This window comes from Gymnoscopelus microlampas, assembly GCF_963454915.1.
Source record: "Gymnoscopelus microlampas genome assembly, chromosome: 19".
Lineage (NCBI taxonomy): Eukaryota > Metazoa > Chordata > Actinopteri > Myctophiformes > Myctophidae > Gymnoscopelus > Gymnoscopelus microlampas.
The window spans coordinates 15,125,959-15,150,566 of NC_139956.1; the positions used below are offsets into that span (position 1 = coordinate 15,125,959).

At 42.7% G+C, this 24,608-nt stretch overlaps 1 protein-coding gene across 3 annotated transcripts; it reads left to right on the top strand.

Annotated features, from left to right (window-relative positions):
- Nucleotides 1-650: 650 nt before the first annotated feature.
- On the top strand, nt 651-22,758 carry wrap53 (WD repeat containing, antisense to TP53). Of its 3 annotated transcripts, none has more exons than XM_084043736.1 (12): nt 651-850; nt 2,055-2,305; nt 2,369-2,842; nt 3,200-3,389; nt 3,626-3,721; nt 6,320-6,428; nt 8,870-8,958; nt 12,251-12,474; nt 15,338-15,552; nt 17,320-17,423; nt 17,907-18,050; nt 19,609-22,758. In XM_084043736.1, exons 2-12 carry the CDS (start codon nt 2,239-2,241, stop codon nt 19,862-19,864), a joined length of 1,968 nt encoding a protein of 655 aa, XP_083899862.1. In that variant the 5' UTR covers nt 651-850; nt 2,055-2,238; the 3' UTR covers nt 19,865-22,758. The 3 variants fall into 3 exon arrangements, with proteins under 3 accessions (XP_083899862.1, XP_083899863.1, XP_083899861.1); XM_084043737.1 differs by having other exon boundaries at nt 2,549-2,842; XM_084043735.1 differs by having other exon boundaries at nt 2,055-2,842.
- Nucleotides 22,759-24,608: the final 1,850 nt, after the last annotated feature.

The window sequence follows — 24,608 nt, forward strand, 5'->3', positions numbered from 1 at the left end:
TAAAAAGTAGTATAGAAGTAGTGTTGCCATGTCCGCTTATTATAAGCGACTTTGGGCTTATTTTTCTGTGAAGTTGCTTGTAAATATTGGTGGTTGCGTGTTTTTTTAGCTTGTTTTTAAAGTGTAGTTGCTTATTTGGGCTTGCTTCACCATTTTTAAATTATTTCAACTAGTGGTTCTCAAATATTTTAATGTCATGGACCCATGAACCCCAACTTTTTCATCTGTCCCCTAAACCCCCATCTCAAAATGTGTGTGTGTGTGGGGGGGGGGGGGTCAAACATTTTAACCACTTAACCATATTTTACACTTTGGCTATTCAAAAATAGCAGATATACAAGCTATGAGCTTGTAGATCTATTTATGAAAAATCCCTGGCACAAAATATACTTGAAATGGGGGGTCTGCAGCCAAAGACCTATCATTTTGGGGGTCCTTGACCGTGACATGAAAACGTTTTGAGAAGAACCACTGCCCTAGTTGCTTCTTTTGGACAGGTCTTGTACCTCTAGACCTGGCTGCTGGTTGCTTATTTCTCTCACACAATCTGGCAACACTGAATAGAAAAGGGGAGGGGAGGAGTGAGGAAGTGAGGAACCGAGAGAAGAAGAATAAGAACTCTCGCGATAATATCGTAGAGAAAAGCATGGACGCCGCCGCCACGATTGTTTACAACTTTGTCATAATGAGTTGGTGAAGACGCACACAATTCAACTACTTTATCCCTTTTTGAAGGCGGTTTCCAAAGAGGTTTGGGTCTAAGAACCCGGACCCCTCGGCTAACGGAACCCCACACATACGTTGTTTCTGAGACAGAAGCAGAGGCCATTAACCACAACAACACAGACAGGTTGGTTTAGCAGCAGGTTGCTATAGCCTAGCATTATTGGATTGTTTTGTTACTTAAGGTTCCTGTTTATAGGATTCTTCTGGACAACAACACATGAGATTGTTTTCCCTCATATGTTGACAGTACATTTACAATTTAATAAAGACGTCATACTCAATTTGTTATAGTTACACAAAACTTTTAATGGGGTATTTAAGCTACACTGTTGCAAGTCACAACAACACAACCACAACATTGGGATACCCATGTACCTGTCAATGTATTTCAAAAACGTAAATGAAGTCCACAATCACAACACCAGAGGCAGCACCACTGATCATGTCCAACCCAGATTTGGCACAAACAATTAAGGGATTGAACTCGTTCTCATGCTATGCAACAAACATGTGGAATGCCCTACCAAAATGAGTGAAGGAGTGCAAAATTGCCCTAAAAGAATGCATTCAGGAGGCTGCAATTCCAAACTGCCCCCTGTCAAAGTCTTATCCTACCCCCCCCCCCTCGAACTGTTTATTGTACATATTTTTTGTTTTTCATACCTTGATCTTTCAAGCTATTTGCATGATGTTCTGCATAGTAGTGTATATCTGACTGTTTTTTTTACCATGATTTGTGTAATAAGTGGGGTTCTCATTTGAAACAAGCCGTTGGCTTTTATGGGCGATCGATTTTAGGCTATTTTAGAGGACCTAAAGTTCCATGTGCTTTTTCCATGTCTTTCAAAATAAAGTATTCAATCAATCAAAGTCTTTACACATAGCTGGCCCACAGTCAGTGGTGGGAATGCAATGTAACAAGTAAAAGTCCTGTATCCCAAATTTACTTGAGTAAAAGTACAAAAGTATTGGCATCAAAATGTAATTAAAGTATCAAAAGTAGAAAGTACTCATTATACAGAATGTCCCGTTTCACAAATGTATAAAACTTCAGAAAATAGCAGATCTGCAAGCTCACAAGCTTGTAGCTCTGTTATTTTCAAAAGGCCAAAGTGTATTTACGGCTGAAGTGGTTAATGTATGTGTTGTAATAATAAACGAAATCATCAACAAATATGGAAATAGCAATCTTGTATAACATATGGCTATTTCTACTAATTATTGAAAATATGAAAGACAAAAACTGATTGACAAAAAGGGAAGACGGGTTGAAAATGGTTATTGGCTTGTGATGAACGTCTCTGAATGTCCGCCTCTGCTCTTCTCAGGCCAGTCAGTGTGTGCTGTGATGTCCCCGTCCTCCAGCAGACTCAAACACCCACCCTGCAAGAAGAAGAAGCACTACCCCAGTAGCACCTATCTCACTCACGTCTGACAGACGCCCAGGAAGAACTCGCGGCCAAAATCCAATACTTGGGGGCGTGAGGCGAGGACCGAGAGAGGCAGGCGGAGATGTCAGATACAGCGGGGATGAGTGGTGGAAGTGGAACAGGCTTAGGACAGGATGGTGAAAGTGGAGGTGTAGCAGGCGGCTTAGGGCAGGGTGGTAGAGGTGAGGTAGGCTTAGGGCAGTGTGGTGGAGGTGAAGCAGGCTTAGGGCAAGATGGTGGAGGTCTAGCAGGCTTAGGGCAGGGTGGTGAAGGTGTAGCAGGCTTAGGGCAGGGTGGTGAAGGTCTAGCAGGCTTAGGGCAGGGTGGTGAAGGTCTAGCAGGCTTAAGACAGGGTGGTGAAGGAGAAGTAGGCTTAAGACTGGGTAGTGGAGGTGAAGTAGGCTTAGGGCAGGGTGGTGGAGGTCTAGCAGGCTTAGAGCAGTATAGTGGAGGTCTAGCAGGCTTAAGACAGGTTGGTGAAGGTGAGGTAGGCTTAGGAAAGGATGCAGAGGCAGAGCACAATGTCACCGGAACAGTGTCACCTGAGGGCGAGAACTTGGAGCTGGAGGAAGGAGGCTCTCCGTCCATCAAGCGGCCCAGGCTGAGCGAAGAGGGGCTGGGTACGGAGGCGTCCGCACCAGGGCAGGCCGGACTGCTGCTGGGAGACAGAGCGCCATTAGCTCAAGGTGTGGTGCAGGCTCTAGCCGTCATCATGCATGATGATAAGCGGCCTTGACGTGGGCATTTGAATAGGTCTTTGCTAGTCTTGGCTGTCTGTCAACACCTGATCACGATTCACAAATCATGAATTTATGTGATGGGCAAATACTTAAACATGGCTTGACTTGCTGTTGTTGTGTCCATTCCTTGTTCAGTTTTACTTTTCCAATCCTCAGCTACCTGCTCGTACCTATTTATTTGCTCACGTTTTGTCACTTTTTATTTTCGTAAATCTTCAGTGATATGAATCGCCTGGAACAACTGTACAATGCATGTATGAAAGGCAATATAATAAATTGACGATGATGTTTCAAATATCGTAGCTGAGGAGGCATGTAGCGGTGTGGTGACAGATGGTGTTTCAAGTGGAGGAGGTGAACTACAGTCACATCTGAACGGAGATGGCGGCCATGGCGGTGACCATGATGCTTCTCCAGATGGAGGAGAGGAGAAGGACCCCCCGGAGGGCCAGGAGAGTAACCAATCAGCTGACATCCCAGAGCAAGGCCAGCAGTAAGTGAAGGAATAAGTCGGCAATACCTTTATCCTCTGTAACCAAGATGCAGTTAACCAAACTTATGTGGGAAGTGAGATTTATTTTCTGCAGGTTTCATGGCTGGTCTTTGTGAGTTCAGTTGGAGGATTATTGTTCTTATCAAATACACGTGAAAATGTGTTGATTACAAGCAGTGTGTCTGCTTTGTACTTCATGACGCAGTCCTTTTCTTCCCCCTCTGTCTGTTCTGCAGTCTGGGACTGGATTTCAGCCAGAGCCCACAGATGCTGACTGGTTCGTGGGCTGAGTTCTCCAACCTCCCAGAGAATTACCTCAGGGGCTGCAAATGGTAAGCACTTAAATATTAACATAAACGTGTCATTTGGTGATTATCACCATGTACTGTACTTCGTACGATCGTACGATGAATAACGAAAGTAGCTGATCTATAAGCTAACAATGGCTTTCGATGCGTTGTGAGCTTGTAGATTGTCTTTTTTTTTTTTCAAAATGTCACCTAAGGTGGTTAATCCAAAGGCAACTGGCCATTTCTTAGCCATGTGTCCCTCGGGAAAATCCCTAAACGTGGTGGTGTTTGTGCCATGCTCCATCTGTTTCGCTTCATTCAACTGTATAAACGTTTTGTTGAATTATTAAGCACAACTGTTCACTGCGTTTTCTTCCTGACTATACTGATTTCAAGGCCTGATTATACTTGCCGCGTCTGTGTAGCCATGAGGGTCTGCAGACAGCGTTCGTGCACATAGTTATGCTTATACCACAGGCGAGACAAACTTGCCTCACAGATACTTCCTCTATCCATACTGCCTGCACACACTTTCATATCTTCTGACGGTAACCGATGTCTTTCCAAGAATTTAGGGTAGATAGACTAACTTTATTTTTCCCTAAGGGAACAGCAGCAGCTCTCATCATCAGAAACAGCAAAGAAGAAAGAGCCATCATAATAGACATCTAAGTGATTATAGACATGAAAAACATTTTTTAGAGAGTATAACCCTTTAAGACCTGGAACACGTCTGTGTCATTTAAAGATTTATTTGGCTATTAAAAAATAGCAGATATAGCATATATATAGATCTGCTATGTTTTGAAAATGTCTAAATCCTAACAAAAATCCTAAGAAAAAACTTGTTGTTGGTATAATATCAGTGGTTTTCATGTCAAGGACCACAAAATGATATGTATTTTGCTGTGGACCCCCATCTCAAAATATGTTGTTCCAGGGACCCCCCAGAAGCAAAGATTTGAGTAAAAAAATATATATCAAAAAAATAATATATCCAAAGATTGGCAAACATTTTCACGATGTTTCTAAAATAGCAGATGTACTGGCTCTACGAGCTTGTATATCTGCTAATTTTGAAAAGCCAAAAGAAATCTAAAAATGACACAGATGCGTTCCAGGTCTTAATGGGATAAACAAACTAAAAACAGTCCAGTGGATTGATTGAACATCCCTCAGGCTGATCAGGCCAGCCAGAGAAGGAGTTGCACAGTACATTGGGTTGCCTTTATAGGCTTTTAACAACAAGTTATAAAGATGCGGGTAGAGACGGATTGCCTCACACAACCTCTCCTCAAACAGTGTCCATGTGCAGTCACCACACTTGTGAAGCATGACCATGCATGAAGTATGCATGGTCATAACATCTGATCTGGCACCCACATGTCTGCGCAAAATAAAATAAAAAACATGTTCAGAACCCAAGATATCATTATCTGAAGATTTGCAGCTCCATCCACTCCTTGTTTAACCTATAACTGAAAAGGGCTGTATCTCGCTTCCTAAGCACTTTTTTTTACCTTGAAAAAATATCTGGCACTGGGGCAATATACGTAGTCAGAAATAATTCTGGCAATTCTGGCACTCAATGAGTTAATAAAAAACAGTTTCTGAAACATGTTTAACATTACATGAAATATGTAATATAAGTAGTTTTTTCGCAGAACGGACTGCGTGATTGTAGCCTTATGTATACCGGACGTGACAAAAATAACAGATCTACATAGCTCACATCGTGCTGAAGTGTGATGTGTAGTTAGTTAGTAAATTTGGCACGAAATCTGGAATGGAATTATACCATTCTATGCTTTATGTTTGCTACACTGCCTGTCTTTCGGCATTGCACATAGGCGTAAGAGACTCATTATTGTGCTGAATGATTGTTATATAGGCCTGGAAATTGGGTTCAATATTCTGGAAACGTTTTGGAAATTAATTGGTAAAAATATGTGGGAACCCTGTATATGCTATTCATATGACTCAACTACAGTGGTTCTCAAACCTTTTAATTTCAAGAAATCCCCTTAACCCTTGATATTGCACAAATGGAACCAAATGGACCCTTACGGGGCCATTTGGTTCCATTTGTGCACGCTCAGAGTTACAGACCTGTAAGGGTCCCATTTAGAACCCCCCCAAGCTAGCCTGGGGGCCCCTGGACCCCACTTTGTGAACTACTGCTCTAGTGTCTTAGTATTTCTTTTCACGTTTTTTTGCCCCGGTTGACGTGGTTTTGCGGTTATAGTAGGTTCAAGTTTATTATGTCCCAAACTGGGCAATTTATGTTACAGCAGATAATAAGAAAGTCCAAGACACAGTAAACATACATACACAGGACAGACATAGACATTACCACAAGATACATTTAGGCACAGTTTCTGTGAGGGTAGGGTTAGGCATAGTGTTTATGGGGGGTTAAGGTTAGTTTTTGTGAAGTTAAAGGTTTAGGGTTTAGGCGCCACCTGGGCGACACACCAAAGAAAGAGGGAGTCCCGCTATAGTATACCCTTGTGGATGTGTCAAGTATACTACATCATTTGGCCCTAATGTTATGACATGAAACCAGAAAGCGAATGCAGCTTGTCATGTATTGATGCGTGGTCTCTCCCTCTCTCTCTCCCTCTCTTCCCATTGTCTCAGGGCTCCTGACGGCTCCTGCATCCTGACCAACAGTGCAGACAACGTGCTGCGTTTGTACAACATCCCTGCAGAGCTCTACAGCTACGACTGGGACCTGCTCACGGAGATGGTGAGCCGGGCAAATACCGTAATAGTTTCTCCCATTGGCCGCTGTGAGATTAATGTGTCATTTCAGCTGTACTTAAAAGTATACCCATTCATTTGGTTCAGATATTGATTTGAAGCTTTTCAAGATGGTTCACAATTGGATAACGATGATGGAGCAGTGCAACGTCAAGTTGGCGCTCTGTCTGCCAGGGTTTCACGGGGTGACTTGAGCTGTTATTGCAGTTTAAATTTAATTTCAGCTTTTTAGTCTGTTTACTCACCCACTAATGTGTCTGAAGCATTAAGCATCAACACGAACAAAAAAAACACTTAGAGCTACCGTTGACTTTATGACCATTTATTTGACAAGTTGCTGTTGACGACATCCCACACTATTCACAATTCAGGCATTTAGCAGATGCTCTTATCCAGAGCGATTTACAAAGTGCACCGTAGTCAACCAATAACACGTGGAGTGGTCAATTAAATAGAGTGCTAGGAAAACAATGAAATGCTAAGTAACCAGGAGGACAGGTAGACATCTCCAAATAACGTACATAGCATCTGTGATAACGTATAACCTGCATCTACAGCTATCAAACATCATCGGTGAACAAGCGAACACAATATCAAGGATGTTACATTTATCACCCACTTAATATCAAAATGCTGATGCATGCTGACTGCAAGGTGACACAATTAGGTTTTATGAATTGTATTTGTTTGAGCGGTACGCACGTCTTTAACACATCCGCTGCCAGGGACGCAGATCTGCGTCCTAATAGATAAACCCGTGGGCTGCCAGAGTAATCTAGGACGGAGATCTGCGTCCTAATGTTTAATGTTGGGGTCAGCGAGTCATCGAGGGTGTCATTTTGCTGCTCTCTGGTGGTCGATTCTCGTATGTGTTCAAAACCATGGCCTGAGAAACTTAAATGCATTTAAATAGCAAAATAACAAAAAAAAAACACGCAAATCGCTGGCAAGGGGGTGAGTCCATTATGAATAAACTCTGGCAGTCAATGTGTTTATAATTACCCGTTTACATTTGGTCTCTGTCGGTACCAGTTTACCACTTACGCCCTGTTCCTTTTTTCTTTGACTATTCAAAAATAGCCTGTATCTGACACGTTGTGAGCTTGTAGATCTGCTACTTTCAAAACATTTTGTAATATTGTAAAGAAAGTCGACACATCTTGAACATTGTCACCTAATGACATTACCAGGGTTAAAGAGAGAGTTTTGGCGCATTCCTAAGCCAATAATTTGATGACCAGCGAACTGGTATGCAGCGGTTCCAGTAGGAGACTCAAAGGAGACTCTTTGTGTCTCCTACTGGAACTGCTGCCGGCCATCAAATTATTGGCTTAGGAATGCGACAAAAACAAAAATATCCATGAATTCAAGTCTCCATGGGGTGTCTAATCGATAGATAAAAAGTCATTTTGGGGGTGAACTAATCTGGTTAATGCATTGCAAAGAGGCAGAAATACCACTTTTTCAAACTAAATTGATGAAACATGAATGTAGTTCACTAAAGGCTTACAAACTGTTAACATCATTGTATCCTGCACCATATCTTCAGCAAAACTTTCTGACACATGGAATATTGCCCAGTGGCTGTGAATGAAAACGCTAGCCTTACAGCAAAGATATCGTTGATGTCAGGCAGAAACCTGGTATCTCCATATTTCAACTTGGTATGTTTTTCATGTAAATGAATGCCCTACTTCGTCACGCTACAATGTCACACAAAAGTAGCAAAGATAGCTGATCTACAAGCTCAAAGCTTGCAGATCAGCACATTTTCAGTGAAAGTGCTTAAAGGAGTATCTAGTTCACCCAAAAAATGACTTATTTTCTATCAATTACACACCCCATGAAGCCTTGAACTCGCCCTTGGTGGGGTTGGCGAAAGGGCCTTTCTGTGTGGAGTTTGCATGTTCTCCCCGTGTCCCCTAGGGTCCCCTGGTCTCTATACTGCCTCCCCCTGGTCAGCCGGGGTGCCTGATGGAGGGGAAAGAAACTGATTGGAATAACGTGTTCCTTCCACGTGCTACGTCATACTAAGGAAACTCCCCCCTGTCAGGTGATAAGAGGCGGCCTGCTCACTCCTCATGCATTGAAGGAAGCACGAGCTCAGTTCGGGGCTCTCCCCAGGCTGGCAGAGGGAGAGTAGCGCCCGGGATTACAAGCTTAGGCAATTGGCACTGGGTGAAACATGGGTTACAAAATCATGGGATAAAAGACCCCCCCCAAAAAAACAAGAGCTTGTGACTAAACGATAACTAAAATGGTTTTATTGGAACACAGGTTATTTTTTCCCATTTTCTGAAAAGTAACCGTTTTGGACATACAAGGTTACATTTCCACCCGACAGCAACGATATATATAGGTAAATGTTGTAATGACAGTTTGCCTTTTTCATCCCTTCAATTCTCACCCTCTCCTCCTGGGTGACAGAGTCCTGTGTTGAGGATGGCTGAGGGAGACACCATCTATGACTACTGCTGGTACCCCAAGATGAACTCTCTGGATCCCGAGTCCTGCTTGTGAGTACAAGCTATTTGATCACACTGTTTCACACACTCAGTGGTGGGAAAAGTACTAATTTTAAGTAAATGTATCGTAGAAATACTATGGTAAATGCTAAAGTATTGTAGAAATACTCTGTTACAAGTACAAGTCCTGTGTTCAAAATGTACTTGAGTAAAAGTACAAAAGTATTGGCGTCAAAATGTACTTAAAGTTTATGTTTGTATTTTTTTATGTTAATTTGTTTCATATTTATTTTGCAAGTAAAAACTTTGTTGATCAAATATCAGTCAAAACATCTGTAAACGGTGGTCTAGGACTCTCCAATTGGGCGCCAACATATGGCATGGGTTTAGGCTCTAGATTAGTATTCATAATGAATCCAAAATGACTCGTCTACTCTACGTGTTTGTGTGTGTGTGAGCGCATGCTTGCGTCGCCGTACGTTCCTTGTGCACTTGAGCCTTTGAGCGTCAGAACAGAGGAAGAGGCTGTGTACTCTATGTGTGAGTCGGTGCTTGATCCGTGCAGCTTTCGTGTTGAATGTGGGAGCCGTCTGCCAACGTGTGTGTGTGTGTGTGTGTGTGAACAGAGACGGTTTAAAAGTGTTGTTATGTCTTCTCATTATAAGTGAAGAGTTGGCCCTCTTCTGCCTCTGCGTCTGTGTTGCGCCCCAGCGAGCTGTTTGAGACCCGCTGCGCTCTGCAGCAGTGACTCAGCCAACTAACAGCACTCCAGACGGACGCCTTAACGCACTAAAACCGGGAAAGCATCTAGATTTGTCTCTAAAAAGCATTTTTTTTAATACATTGGCTATTCAAAAATAGCAGATATACAAGCTCATAGCGTTATATAATCGTGAACATTTGTGCAGATCTTTGAATATATATATATATATATATATATATTCTTTTCAAGCTTTTAACTCAAATCTTTGCTTCTGGGGGTCCCTGAAACTAAATATTTTGCGATGGGGTCGGCTCAGCTGCCCAGAAGACATAATTATGTAGAATTGGCCTCAGGTCTTAATGGGTTAAGAGCCTTATGATTCCCAGACTTGGGGGGTTTTCTCTTTTCATCTGTCTCTCTCTCTCTCTCTCTCTCTCTCCAGCTCTGTCTTGCTGTGTGAGTGTAAGAGAGGCAGCATCCTGCCGGGTGTCTCTAAAACGGCGTGATTATGACATCAGCTGTGTTTTGTGCGTGTGCGCCGAGGCAAGACCGACATCAGTGACACCCGTTACCGTGGAGAACGGGCTGTCGTTACTGTGGCAACGAAGGCCGGGCCCCGCTAACGAGTTAAGGGCTGGCCGCCAGCAGCGTGCATGGCCCCCCCCCTCCCCTCCTCGCCCCACGCTCCCATCATCCCACCTCCTGTACCCTTGCAGGCCTCCCACCGTTCCCTCTGATCAGGGCCCAGCGTGGGCACCGCTCCACTACGCCATCAAGCAGCCCTTCCTGGGTGAGCAGAGAGGGAGGGTGGGGGTCAGGGGTTGGAGGTCCTTAGCATGACAGTTGTGTAAACATAGAGGAGGTGATTAATGCATGGGATGAGCCACTTGAGAGGCCCTTACACGTGTCTGTGTGTGTGTGTGTGTGTGTGTGTGTGTGTGTGTGTGTGTGTGTGTGTCTTTGTTTCACTATACTTACTGACTGAGGCCACATGTCCTCACAAGTATAGTAGATTTTGAGAAATGGATATGGTGAGGAAAAGTTTCCTGGTCACAAGAGAAATTGTCGTTTTATGATTTAAAATATTTTTCTGGATAGACAGAAAATTAGGAAAAGGTCAGGGTTAGACATTTAGAGGTTAGGGGTTAAATTTGAAGTTATGCCTGATTTATACATTTAGGGGTTACATTTGAAGTTATGCCTGATTTATACCTTGTTTTGCGTGCGGGTGTCGCACACTGGAAATGGCTGATAGTCGGCTGTTTGGGGCTTTTAGGGTCAGAAAATGGCACAGATCTACAAGCTTGTAGATTGGCTATTTTCGCTGTTAATGTTTTTTTAAAGTATCAAGTTATTCTTTGTATATTTAGGTTATGTGTCATATTTGCCATATGCAACTTCAAAGCCTAAAAGCCAAACAGAAATGTAATTTTCAACGGCGATTTAATTGCAACACAATTAAATCGTTAATCACAATTTGAGTAACAATTAATCGTCATGTAAAATTTCATAATCGTGACAGCCCTAGATGTATGTTCAGATAATGGCTTGTGGTGAGTGAGGCTTGTGGAAAATGTACAATAAAGTCTATATCCAGCCCCCCTCTCCCTCTCTCTCTCTCTCTCTCTCTCTCTCTCTGCTCCTTTTATTCTCTCCTTTTCACTTGCCCTCTTCCCCTCACCCTCCCTCGCTGGCTGGATCTTTCCATCTGCCAGAAGTGATGTGTTTGTTGCTGCTTCCTCCTGCAGAGAGGGAAGAAGGGCCGCCGCTGTAGCTCTGCTATAAGTTGCGCCGAGTTCTGGGCCGGGCTCCAAGCTAGCAGCAGTCTAGCATTATAATTGGGCATTTCCCTGCACTGGAACAAAGCCGGGGCTCAGAGGGCCCCGCAAACAGAACACGGGCAGCGTTGGTAGGGGCTAATTTCTTTTGTCTAATTGAGCCGCAGTGATGTTTCGCCGTTTGTTCAACGCCAAACAATTGGGAGCTAAAAAGTCATGCCTCTGTATTTGTGGCCCCGAGTTGAATCAATAAAGGGAGAGCTGTGGGGTTGTCTCTCTCTGTAATAGAGGCTGTGCTGATAGATATGCTTTCTATACACTAGCGAAGGCTCAGATATGTGTTGTGCTGCTTTATTGATCTCGGTGCTCAGTTGCATCCAGATGGATAAGGTGCCAATTGCTTTGGAGCCAGGAAATTGCATTTCTTTCTTAATGTGTTACTGTTACGGGCTGAACGGCATCCCGGCAACCTCTTTGTAATGAGTTTCGGTCCCGCTCGTCAGGGTGCAGGTGTGGGAAACAACAGGTTTTAACCTTTCTTTATTGCACCAGACGATGATTTTATGAACAAACAGCGGATTATGTCCTGTGCCTGGTATCTTCACTGCACACAGCACACTGTTTCCTCACTTCTGTTTGTTGATGTGTGTATGTGTGCAACTGTGCGTGTACAAGTGTGATTTAATGCGTTTTAATGCCTACCAGCTGTGACATAAATTGCCATCCAAGGATGATAAACACGAACACTTCACATCGTGTATTGGCTCTCGCTTTGAAATCCTGTCCTTCCCCTCTATTCTCACTCCCACTGTCTCTCTCTCTCTCCCCCTTTGTTTGCTCCTCTGTCCCTGTCTGAACCCAGCTTGGCCAGCAGCAGCCGTGACAACCCAGTACACGTCTGGGACGCCTTCTATGGCAAGGTGCGAGCCAGCTTCCGGCCCTACAACCACCTGGACCAGATGACGGCGGCCCACTCCCTCAGCTTCTCCCCTGACGGTTCGCAGCTCTACTGCGGCTTCGACAAGATGGTCAGGGTCTTCCACACGGAGCGACCCGGCAGGGACTGCGAGGAGAGACCCACCATAGGTGAGCCCGTCAGACAGCTGGAGCCCGAGGACCACACCGGTTTAGCCAAATGACTATTACTCACGGTGTACTAAATAAAAAATGTTAGGGAGTGTGGAAAAGAGATCCAGTAGAACTAAAAGACAAGTTATTTTATGCTTGGTTGCGCTCGGGTGTTACGCTCTGAAAATAGCAGATCTACAAGCTCACAACGTTGTGAGCTTGTAGTACGGCTATTTTCAGCATGCAACAAAGTGTAAAATCAGCCATTACAACGCCATCAAGGGAAGGCACCGCTAAAATACATTTTAGTCGACTAAATCAGCTGTAGATTTAGTCGACTAAAATCTTATGATATTTAGTCGGCTAAAACTAGACAAATACTAGAACATTTCAGATGACTAAAATATGATTAAAACTAAATGGAATTTTATTCAAAAGACGATGACTAAAACTAAATCAAAATTTTCTGTCAAAATCAACACTGTTGCCCACCATTTTCCAAAGCATACCGAGGTTTGTTTGATTTTCAAGCTAGACTTTGGATTCCTTTCATTTCAGTGTGTTTTTAAAGTAAACCTGAAGAAACTTGCTTGAGATAGGACGTCTGTTACTTTTTGTCAAAGTTGTGTTATCGTTGACTTTTAAGGTAGCTGAAAGTGTGGATTGATTTGAAAAGTCTAGTTGAAGTTACTTCTTAAACGCAACAGAAATATCAGCAGAAGAAGCGGCGGATTTTTAAGGTGACTATACTGTTATCGCCTGAACGTTTGAATTAAAAGATAGCAAAATCTTGGAATTACACCAAAATCTAACAAACGGTGGTATGCTTTGGAAAATGATGAATCGTAGAAGAATTTCATATAATGTTGGAGAATACTATCATATCTTACTGTGTGTACATTCCCTGTTTCAATTGCATGTTGAGTAACAGATGGAGTCTCTGTGTGTGGGTGTGTGGCATAATCTCAAAACTGTGCATTTAATTCTCATGAGGACTGTCCCATAACTTTGCTACTGCAAGAAAGTATGCCTCTATTTCAGTCTAGCATTGCTTAGCAAACAGACACTGGTGTTGGACTTATAGCTTCAGAAAGCTTGTTTGAAGTGTACCATTGTTTGACTAAAACTTGGAAGAGTTGAGCTGCGCGCTCTGGAATGCAACATAATATGCATTATATCACTGCCAAGACTATGGATTGTGGGGTAAGAGAAAGAAGAAACGCTATACAGTAGGGATGTAACAATACCAACAATGCCAAAAACTCATGATCTGCTATTTATCACAAAAAAAAGAAAAAGATTACCGATCAATAGGACACCAGTTTTTATTTCCCATTTGCATCATAACATGACTACATGAGTTACACTTAGTTATGTGCCGGTGTCGCACACTGAAAATAGGGATCTACAAGGTCACACAGCGAGTTGCATGAGTTCATGTGTACATGCAGAGTTGCATAAACACTGAGGATTTTACAGTGTAGATAAGAAATCATAAAGTCTATATTATCATTGCACAAGTGGAACGAAATTGAGGTGGCAGCTCTCCGACTCAGTGCGCTAAAACGACAAGAGACATAAAACAAAATGTAAAGCTCAATATAAAAAACGGGTTTAAACATGTAGATGAAAAACTACAACATGTATTGCACATCAGTTTGTTATCAAATTGTAACTGTACAAGGTGTGTTCAGGTTTGTGCGGCATTTAGTGCAATAACAGCAGGTAGAAACAGTTTTTCAGTCCGTTTGTTTTAGCTTTGATGGTCATAAAGCGCCTTGCCGAGGTCAGCAGTTCAAACAGGTGGTGACCCGGGTGAGATGAGTCACTGAGGAGGCTGTGGGTTCTCCTGAAACGGTTTTCCTTGTACTGTAGATGTCCCCGAGAGATGGAAGAGGGCATGCAATGATTTTCTTTGGGGCAGTATTTATGAGACCCTGAAGCCCCTTTCTTTCTGCTACAGTGCAGCTGGCAAACCACAGCGAAATGCCCTAGCTCAGCACTGACTCGACGGAACAGCGGTTTGAAGAGACTCTCTGTTCTTCTCCTAAGGAAAATGCAGCTTCTTCTGTTGCCTTGTTCAGAAGTGCAGTGGTATTTGTTTTCCATGTCTGGTCCTCCTCAGGGCTGCCACGATCATGACATTTTACTTGATGATTTATTGTCCCACATATAATTGGCATTGAACATTGGGACACATACAAAATAAAAATAAAAAAATCAGTTTTGGCTTTTAGGCTTCATAAACAAAAGTTGCACAGGGCTGATGTGACAAATTACTCTTATTTAATAACTTAAATAGACGATCTACACACTCACAACGCGTCGCACTGCGACACATTGTGAGCTTGTAGATCAGCTATTTTTTTAAATGTATGAACATTTTTCAACAAGGAAACGATTATGGCAAAAATAATTGATAATCTCAACTAACTGTGATTATGTAAACCTGCGTCACCCGACTTTCCTAGCCTGATTCATTACGTTCGGCTGACTTTTTTTTTTTCTGAATTGAGAATGCTGAATCGAGTATAACTACTAGTTTAGTCTCGCAAGTCGATTTAGAATAAAAGATTTGTATACCAAACAAACTATTCCTATAAGCTAAACTATGCCGCATCAAGGGTTTTATTGTGTAGACCCTAAAATGATGCCCTTGATCATGTGGAATTATTTGGGGTGATACCGGCACCCTTGGTTCCGGCCACCTGATGACGCGGCTAATGCCGTAAAGTTATTTCTACTCCCGACCGCATCAGAAACACGAAAATGGTATTGATCCCAGGCAAGCGATTATGTAATAATTGTGGCAGGCCTAGTCCTCCTCGATGCGAGTGCCCAGGAACGTAAAGTCAGAGACACTCTCTCCACCTCTCTGCAGTGAAGAAGCAGGAGGGTCAGAACGGGATCATCTCCTGCTTTGCCTTCAGCCCCTGCATGTCGGTGTACGCCTGTGGCTCCTACTCCCGCAGCGCAGGCCTCTACTCCTGTGAGGATGGCGCCCTGCTGGCACTGCTGCCCACCCGACACAACGGAGGCCTCACCCACCTGTTCTTCTCCCCGGACGGAAACTATCTGTACACCGGAGGACGCAAGGTGAAGACCGGAGAGCACACACACTCACACTCACACACTTCCACATGTATTACACTTTTGAAATATTAATAGTTTCTAGTTTTTGTGTAGTTTTCCAGTTTGGTGTTTTATTTCAGTTTAGTTTTAGTTCGTTTTACGAGTGTGTGAATCATTTTACATTTAGTTGTAATTGTCTAGTTTTGTTTTTATTGAGTTTGAATTTTTCCCTTTTTTAGTTTGTCTTAATTTGAGTTAAGGGGCTTTTCAATCATTTTCAACCCATCTTCATATAATTGGTCCTCACTAATACTCATTAGTCTACCCGCTCTGTGTCTCAGAGGAGGGCTGTGGACAGTTCAGAAACCCGCCTACCAGTGACATCATCGGTAGACAGGTTTGGTCATTTCAAACAAGATGTCAAACCTCTTTTCTTTTCATTAATGGAAGAACAATGGTTTCTATTTCAGCATGTTAACTCATACACTGCCACTGACGTAATTAACGTAATTATTCCCGTTTACCAAACCTGCCACAGACGTAAAAAACGTAATTATTAATTTTTCAATTTTTTTTTTTTTTTTTTGACCCAAAGACCAAGGAGATATGATTTTTCGAAGGAAAAGACTCACATCCACTTCCTTGTTAACTTAAAGCTTAAAAATTCTGTATCTCAGCTCCAGAGTACTTTTTTTTTTTTCAATGAAAAATCTCTGGCAGTGGGCAAACGCGGCCAGCAATAAGTCTGGCAGTGAATGAGTTAACTTGCGGTGCGCAGGTTTCTGAACTGTCCACAGCCCACACATGAGGCGATGAGTGAGTAGATGGAAATGGGTGCCGTCTTATAAGTGACTTGAGATATCTTGAAAAACGCTATATAAATGCCATTTATTATTATTAATTATTTGTATTATTATTCATGAGAATTAGTGAGGACCAATTGGAAGATAAAAGTTGAAAGTGGGTGAAGTGCTCCTTTTAATGAGCCTTTTCGGTACTAAATTGATTTGTGGTGATACCGTGTGGGATTTGGGTTACATATGCTTTATGCCATACATCCGAGATTAGAGTGGAGTATCTTGATATTAAAGTGCTAGGTTGGCATGTCTCCCCTGTCTGCAAGAGAACAGTAATCGTCCTTGAGTGCCCCCCCACCCCACCCCCTTTATCTCACCCAATAAGAAGACATGTTATCAGAGCAGCCATACGCTTTGAATGTTCTTTCATACTCATCATTAAAATCCACCCGTCTACTTAAGCACTGGGCCAACAAAGCATGTGAAGCTCCACACAATCTGTTGGTTAGAAAGAAACTACAAGTCCACAAGCTGTGAGCACACTGTACAAGCCAAAACACGGAGGTCTGGGCAAATGAATGGGCAAATGAAGACCACCACTTAGCCTCCTCATTATTCTAACCTTGGACACAATTCCTAAGCGTTTCTTGTGCTCATGTAGCGGTGGCTGTGGCTCAGGAGGTAGAGCAGGTCGTCCAATGATCCGTGGGTCGGCAGTTCAAATCCCGGCTCCTCCTGTCCACATGTGGAAGTGTCCTTGGGCAAGACGCTGAACCCTACATTGCCTCCAATGTGGAGACTAAGTGGTGTCGGTCGGTGCTAGCTTGTCACCATTGCTGTGTGAATGTGGGAAGTGAAGACGCTGGCGTCTACTGCTCGCCCCTTCACCTCCCAATGTATGAATGAATGAACCGTTGTAAAGCGCTTTGAGTACTTTAGTAGAAAAGCGCTATAAAAATGCAATTCATTATTATTATTATTTTGTTATGTGTAGGACCCAGAGATCCTGTGCTGGGACATGAGGGAGCCGGGCCAAGTGCTGTTCTCTCTGAAGAGGAACGTGGCCACCAACCAGCGCATCTACTTTGACCTGGACCCGTAAGTTGACCGTAGCTAGTTGACCTAGCTCAGTGATTCTCAACCTCTTCAATTCCAAGGACCCCCCGGGTTTGATATGCAGATTAGGCCACAGACCCCCATTTGATCTCTGGGACCCCAATCTACACTGTAATATCCTCAGGGTTAATTTAGCTCTGAGAGTGTACAAATGGAACCAAATGGACCCCTTAGGGTCCATTTGGTTCCATTTGTACATTCTCAGAGTTGCAGACCCATAGGGGTCCATTTTGACCCCTGGTGGTCCCCCAAACCCGATGTTGAGAAACGGCGACCTAGCTCACATTCATACATGACCAGAGAGACGAGCTCACAAATTTTAACACAAATCTTGTATGGGGGCGTCCCTGGCACAAAATATTTTCAGATGGGGGGGGTCTGTGGGCAAGTTACATAATTCATTTGAGGGTCCTTGACATGGAAAAAGTTTGAGAACCACTGTCCTTTTGTGTTATGTGTGCGCAGGTCAGGCCGGTACCTTCTGAGCGGGGACACGGAGGGGGTGGTGTCCGTGTGGGACACCCAGACGGCGCCCTCTGATGGCAGCGAGATGCTACTACAACCCCAGCTTCAGTTCCAGGCCCACAGAGACTGCACCAATGGCATCAGGTATTTATTGACGCTAAAGATTAGAATTCAGATCAGTCAGCTCCTATGTTTAAAGGTAGACCTTCATTAATCCTGCATGGGGAGTTGAGTTTCAGCTTCAACCAGCTGATTGCTGCTCAGAAGGGAGAGGGAGAGGGAGGGAGAGAGTGTATTTCACCTACACTATTAACTATTGCTGTGCTTGACTTTATTGGCCGAAACAGATTCACGATTTTACTTTGACTATTTGATTTATATGTAAAGGTCGATAAGACTTTATATATAATCTGACAAAATAGTACAGTTCCAAGGGTTTCAGTGCTGATTTAGACCACCTTAACGTAGTCATATGAAAGTCTTTTGAGCATTTAAAATCGATAAATCCGTTAAGACAACTACACATGCCGGCAGGCTGCTCGTTTTAATTGATGACAATGCGTTAGAGAGCTTGCAGATTGTGTGTAGTAGAGTTATGTTGTACCAAGTTACTGTAGCCAGCATGAGATAAAACAACTTGCCTACTACTACAGAGGTCAAAAGAGCATGCACTTCCACACAGATTACATTGTGTAGGTTTTCATATCGTAAGAACTTTAACGCGTTTAATCCATGTACGTTCTTCTGTTTATTTCCGACCAGCGTCAAGACTGACGGCTTCAATAGAGTTTCAAAATTACAACTATGCAAAACTCAACATACGTTTATTTTGTCTACTGGAACCGGAGTTTACTACAAATAGGTGAAACTAAGTTGACGCTTTGGAAAGAAATTAACAGGCAAAAACAAAATAGACTGCTCAAATCAAAGAATCTCCATCGACTTCGGGGTCTCCAACTGTCTACTCGAGACTCTACTTTCAGACCTAACAATTACCTAGCCGATGCTGGGTACCAGAATCTCAACAACACTCTGATTGTAGGGTAAGGGAGATTGGCATGTCTCTTCACGACACGTTGTCAGCCAAATAACCCCAGCAACACCAGGCAAGCTATATATATATATATATATATATGTATGTACGTCTGTTTGTAGTTAAAGTGTGATTGCTGCCTCATTCCCCCCCCCCATCTGGCATGAAGAGACGGGAGAACAGCAATCTGTGGATCCTTGCCAGTCCCATATGTCAGAGTTTTAAACATTGATATCTTTCACTACAGCCTGGGCAAATTTATCAGCCGTCTCGGTTTGTAGCCTGCAGCTGCTCTTTAATGTTTTCCACACTGGGCGTTTATCTCTTATTCATTTATGCCTCGTTTCACCGTCCATTCTCTCTCTGTTAATCCATTCAATCCGGGAACGCATCTGTCATTTTAGATTTCTTTGGCTGTTCAAAAATAGCAAATCTACAAGCTCATAGTGCGACATTTGTAACTCAAATCTTTGCTTCTGGGAGGTCCCTGGAACTAAATATATTACAAATGTTCACTTTAAAAAATACGCATTCAAAGATTTGCACATATTTTCAAGATTTTTCAAAAATAGCCAAAGAAATCTCTGTTCTCTCTTAAATTGAGAGAGAATTGTCTAAAAGAGTTAATAGTCCCTTTTTCTCTCTCTCTCTCTCTCTTCCCCCCCCCAGTATCCATCCTTTCATGCCGTTGCTGGCGACGTCCAGCGGCCAGCGGCAGTTCCCAGAGCCCGGAGATAGCGACGGCGACTCGGCCTCTGATGGCGAGGCGGGGGGTGAAGCGGCGGTGATGTCTTCTCCACCGGGGGTCAGGCAGGACAACGCGCTGAGCCTGTGGTGGGCCGGTCCACTCGGTACTGACGCAGCGGAGGTGCGGAAGGAGGAGAAGGAGGTGGTGGAGGACGGCACGCCAGCAGGGGAGGCCTAGACGACCTCTGACCTCCCGTCCCCGTCCCCGTCCAACTGTAACGGAACCAAACCCAGCTAACAAGCCGCGTGATGATGTGTGCTTTGAGAATATAGGAATGATGACACGGCTAACTGCATATCACAGGTGATGGCCAAGTAAGGCTTCTTTTAGGATCCAGGGAATAGAAACCTTCAGATAAAGAACCTTTACAAGCCTGTTTTTGATTTTGTTTGATGTATGATACATGACCCGATGGCTCCCTTTTTTAACAATCTGAAGCTGTGAAGCCATACAGCAGTATAACTTTAACCACTTAAACCCTGTAGAGCACCGCAAGTCCTGAGATCAAACCCACGGCCCCTTATGGTTTTCCCCATTAAAAATTCCATTGACATATAAGAACTGTGTTCTTATGTCAATGTCCAGCATTGACATATAAGTCCAGCTGACTCTGTCAGGGAGGTGGCTCTGTGTCGTTTATGATATTTAGTTATATTTAATACCGTCTGTATTTGGAAAAAATGTAATTAATTCTGCGGTAATACCCGGACGTAGAGTAGCAAGAAATCATGTGATTCACTGTCCCCACTGAAGCACGCTCAATCGGTAACTTTCCTGAGGTTTCGTGACATTTGTTATGGGTATGTGGGGTTATTTAGTTTGTTCTGAGAACTGACAAAGCTACTCCTACAAAGGGAAAGATTGCAATGCAACATGATGTGACGCTGATCATGTGTGCCGGTAGCGAACACATATATGTAATGGGAGGTGTAGTCGTTTTTACGCCTGAGAATTGTAGTTGATTTGTAGGCGGCCCTTTATTTTTGTACCCTTTTGAGTAAATTAGTACCTTTTCACTGTCAGTTGATGCTTCTTATCCAAATAGAGTAAAATAGCTGGAATAATGTTTTTTAATTTCTGGAACACAGTTCTTGATGTTTAAAAGGTCTATTGAATTTTGAATGGGGAGAATACTTCTGTAACCCAGGGGGTGTGGTTTTTGATGTCAGACTTTGGTACTCTATATACTTTGTTGACCGGGCTCCCCCAGGGCTCAATCCTTGGCCCACTGCTTTTTTGCCGAATGTTCACCTACTACGACATGTCCAGAATAGAGACGTTAGGGTTCAAGTGGTTAAGTTAGTTCATTGGTTCTCAAAGTGTGGTCCAGGGACCCTCAGGGTTCCAAATGGACCCTTACAGGTCTGTAACTCTCAGAGTTATGGGTGTCCTTTAAATAGGTTTGAGAACCACTGAGTTAGCTGATAGAATGTTTCTTTTTTTTTTTAATCATTGCTATTCCCTGGATGAGATTGGGATAAGGCTTTATCTTTATCTGAAGGCTTCAGTCATTTGTGCCTCTAGTATCGTTGCCATGTTGGTAACTAAACTCCATATGTGAACCTATTATGCCAAGACGATGGTTAATGTTTTAATTGCAGGGAGTTTGACATTTCCTCTTGAATGACGACCACCTCCACTCAGGTTGAGACCAGAGACCCACAGAGAAACAGAAACAGTCCCTGGAGCAGGGTCGGGCTCAATAATAAATAATGCTTAATATTAATACATTTTATTTGAGTTGTTTGTTTCAAATGTAAAGTGCATTATAAAGTGCTACAGAGTAAAAACATTGGATAAAAACAACATAAAACCTAGGGGTGTCAGAAAAAATCGATACGAATCGCGATTCTACTGTTGGCCGATAAAGAATCGATTCTCATTTTCAAAAAAATGTTTTTTTTTTTTAAAAGAAAAAAAATTGGGGGGATCTTGGATTTACCTTTTGTGTTTAGTTGATAAAACCTTTACAATTATAAAAGCTACGTAAATGTACTCTGCTCTCATGGCAGCAGACGAAGTAGATCCTGAAATCCTATGTTTTGAATGGAGAATCGTTTTGAATCGGGGGGAAAAAAACGTTTTGAATCGGGAATCGTTTGTTTAAAAAAAAAACGTAATCGTGACCCCAAGAATCAGAATCGAATCGTGACATAGCAGAAGAGTAAAAAGTTAATGAGATAAAGTAAAAAATAAAGTCACACAAAGTCATATAGCCAGTACAGCTGAACAAATGTATTGTTAAAAAGGAAGGTTTTTAGTCCTTTTTTTTTAACATTGACAGTCTGTGTGGTCGGGTAGAGTGTTCCACAGACGAGGCTCAAATTGCTTTCACTATTATCAATTCAGTTGTTCATTTGCCTTAACTTTCAGGTATGTCAGAATGTTTTTAAAACATTTTGTTTGTCCTTTTTAAAGTCATACTGTGTGACTTTTTAAATTACAGTTATTTTTGATATTTGATAAACAAATGGCGCCGGAATGTACTGGAATTTCTTTTTTTTTTTTTGTGTGTCAAAGTTAATACATATTGTTTCTACAACAAATATCTTCTGCGCTGGGACCCTGCAGTGTTCATTTTGGAACAGTAATTCCATGGTTTTGTTTCAAACTGAATTCTGGGAATTGCAGTTCTTGACCATAGACAGACCAGAGATGTCACCAAAAAGACTACTAAAATAAATGCTACACAGTATGACTTTAATGTTGTTGTTTTTTTGACCCATTGAATGTGTAGAAATGAGAATTTGTCATTAGCTGAATTGAAAGTGAATTGAGGCTGAACCTTTTAGTGTGGACCTGCTACTGGCCTGACTGGCTGCTGTGGGACTGTTTTTGTTTATCCGTTTGTGGCTGTAAGGCTGCTCCCAAGAGTCCTACTTGCTATACAGTAGTTTACCTGCCATTTGTTATCATGCTTAATTTCTGTAAACTGATGAATAGGACCTCTTGTTTTTAACTCTGTTTTTGTAACTATTATGTGTGTGCCAAAGTGTTGCGTCACTCTGCACATCCATCCATCAAATGTATATTTTTGTAAAGCCATGAAGAACTGATAGATTGAACCTCAACCACCTGTGAAGTGTTTTCATTTTTAAATGCGTGTGCTTGTGTTTAACCCATTAAGACCTGAGGCCGATTCTACAAAATGTCAGTTGACAGTTTGTGTTGTAAAAACGCATGTTGCTATGTCAGTGTCAAGGACCACCGACAATTATATGTATTTGGCCGCAGTCCCCCATCTCAATTTCGTTTCAGGGACCCCCAGAAGCAAAGATTTTAGTTACAAATGTTCGCTTTAAAAATATAATATTCAAAGATTTGCACAAATTGTCACGATTTTTCAAAAATAGCAGATCTACAAGCTCATAGCACTCGGTGCCGCGCTATGCGCTTTTATATCTGCTATTTTTGAATGAAAATGAATGAAATCTAAAATGACACACAGATGCGTTCCAGGTCTTAATGGGTTAATGACTGGTATCTTAACATATTAGTCCGTAGATGATCATATTTAAATTACATTTTTATATCTGGGCGAATGCTTATGTTGCAGTGTGTTAATTAGTACAACAGTTGTATGCTAACTGGGATTAGTGTGCTGTAGAATGAGCACACAGGTGATCAGCCAGCCCCACTCAAAGCCTTGTATTACAGTATGTAAAGATCTCGAATGTTTATAAGCCATGCACAATAAGGCCTTTAATTCCTGACACTAAGGCTTTGTCAGACTGCAGGCAAATCCGATTTGTTTCTCAAATCTGAACTTTGGGACTCACCGTTCACGCTGACTGTTACCACTTGAGTCCCTATTTTATACTTTGTCATACGACGGTGTCGCATGGTGGAAATAGCTGATTTCCAAGTGGTCCGACCTATCTGCATTGGTTGCTGTGGTAATAGCCTCGATCTCCAGGCTTTTATTTTCCTTCGCGTTTTGCTCAAAAATAAGAGCCTGGACCAAGCTGCTCACATTCCTGGCATAGGAAGTGGGAGTCAACCTTTCCCCAACCAACCAGAGTGCAGTGGGCGTCGCTCCAAATGTTGTGACGTCATGCCTCTCAATGCTGTACATTGGGGGAGGAAGAGGAGGGGGGCGGGATTGGAGTGGGCGCACATATTGGTGCATTATCTAGACCAGATATCAGACGCGTTAGGGCAGGCTACTGTGGTAATGACGTATGACAAAACCACCTAGGTTGTGGTTGTAAAATCTGTTTCCACATGGTGTTTTTGCTGTTCAGACTTGATAAAACCAGTCTCATAATCTGGATAGGCCCAAAATCTGATTTGGGCTGTCAGCCTATAACAACTATTGCCACGCACTTTTAAAAATGCTGCCTAAGAGAGCTGAAAGTGTTATTTCTAATGCCAGGATAACTTGTCTTATTTGACGTTTAACCTTCTGCCAGGAGGCTTTGCTAAATGTCTCTGGGGCTTGTTGATTCCAAAGACACAACCCTTCAGCTCTTGGTACGACAGGCGGGTGTATGAAATTCACAGTTAAGTTTGATTCAGTTTAGTTTTTTAATCTCATAACACACTACTTGGTTTCCACTCCATACCTTCATTTCTCGCTGCAAATCAGATTTTGACGACCCGTAATAATCCAGTGATGATTTCAGGATTAGTTCATGAGCCGAGGGGCTACTCTTAAAAAGCCCCGAGCACTATTAGCTCCCATTTATGAGATGGAAATTATTCATAGCTTTCACCTTTCACATACACTTCCATATGAACGCACACACTCATGCATTTGATTGTCTTTAAACCGCAGGGGCACCGCCGAGCTTGGAGAGCTCCTTCTGTTGTGTTGTGCAAGTTGCTTAGCGACCATCTCGGAACGAGACAAGTACCCCTAGGAGAGGAGAGTAGGGTGGGAGAGACGGCGCGCAGAGAAAGAGGTTGAGGGGAGTGTGTA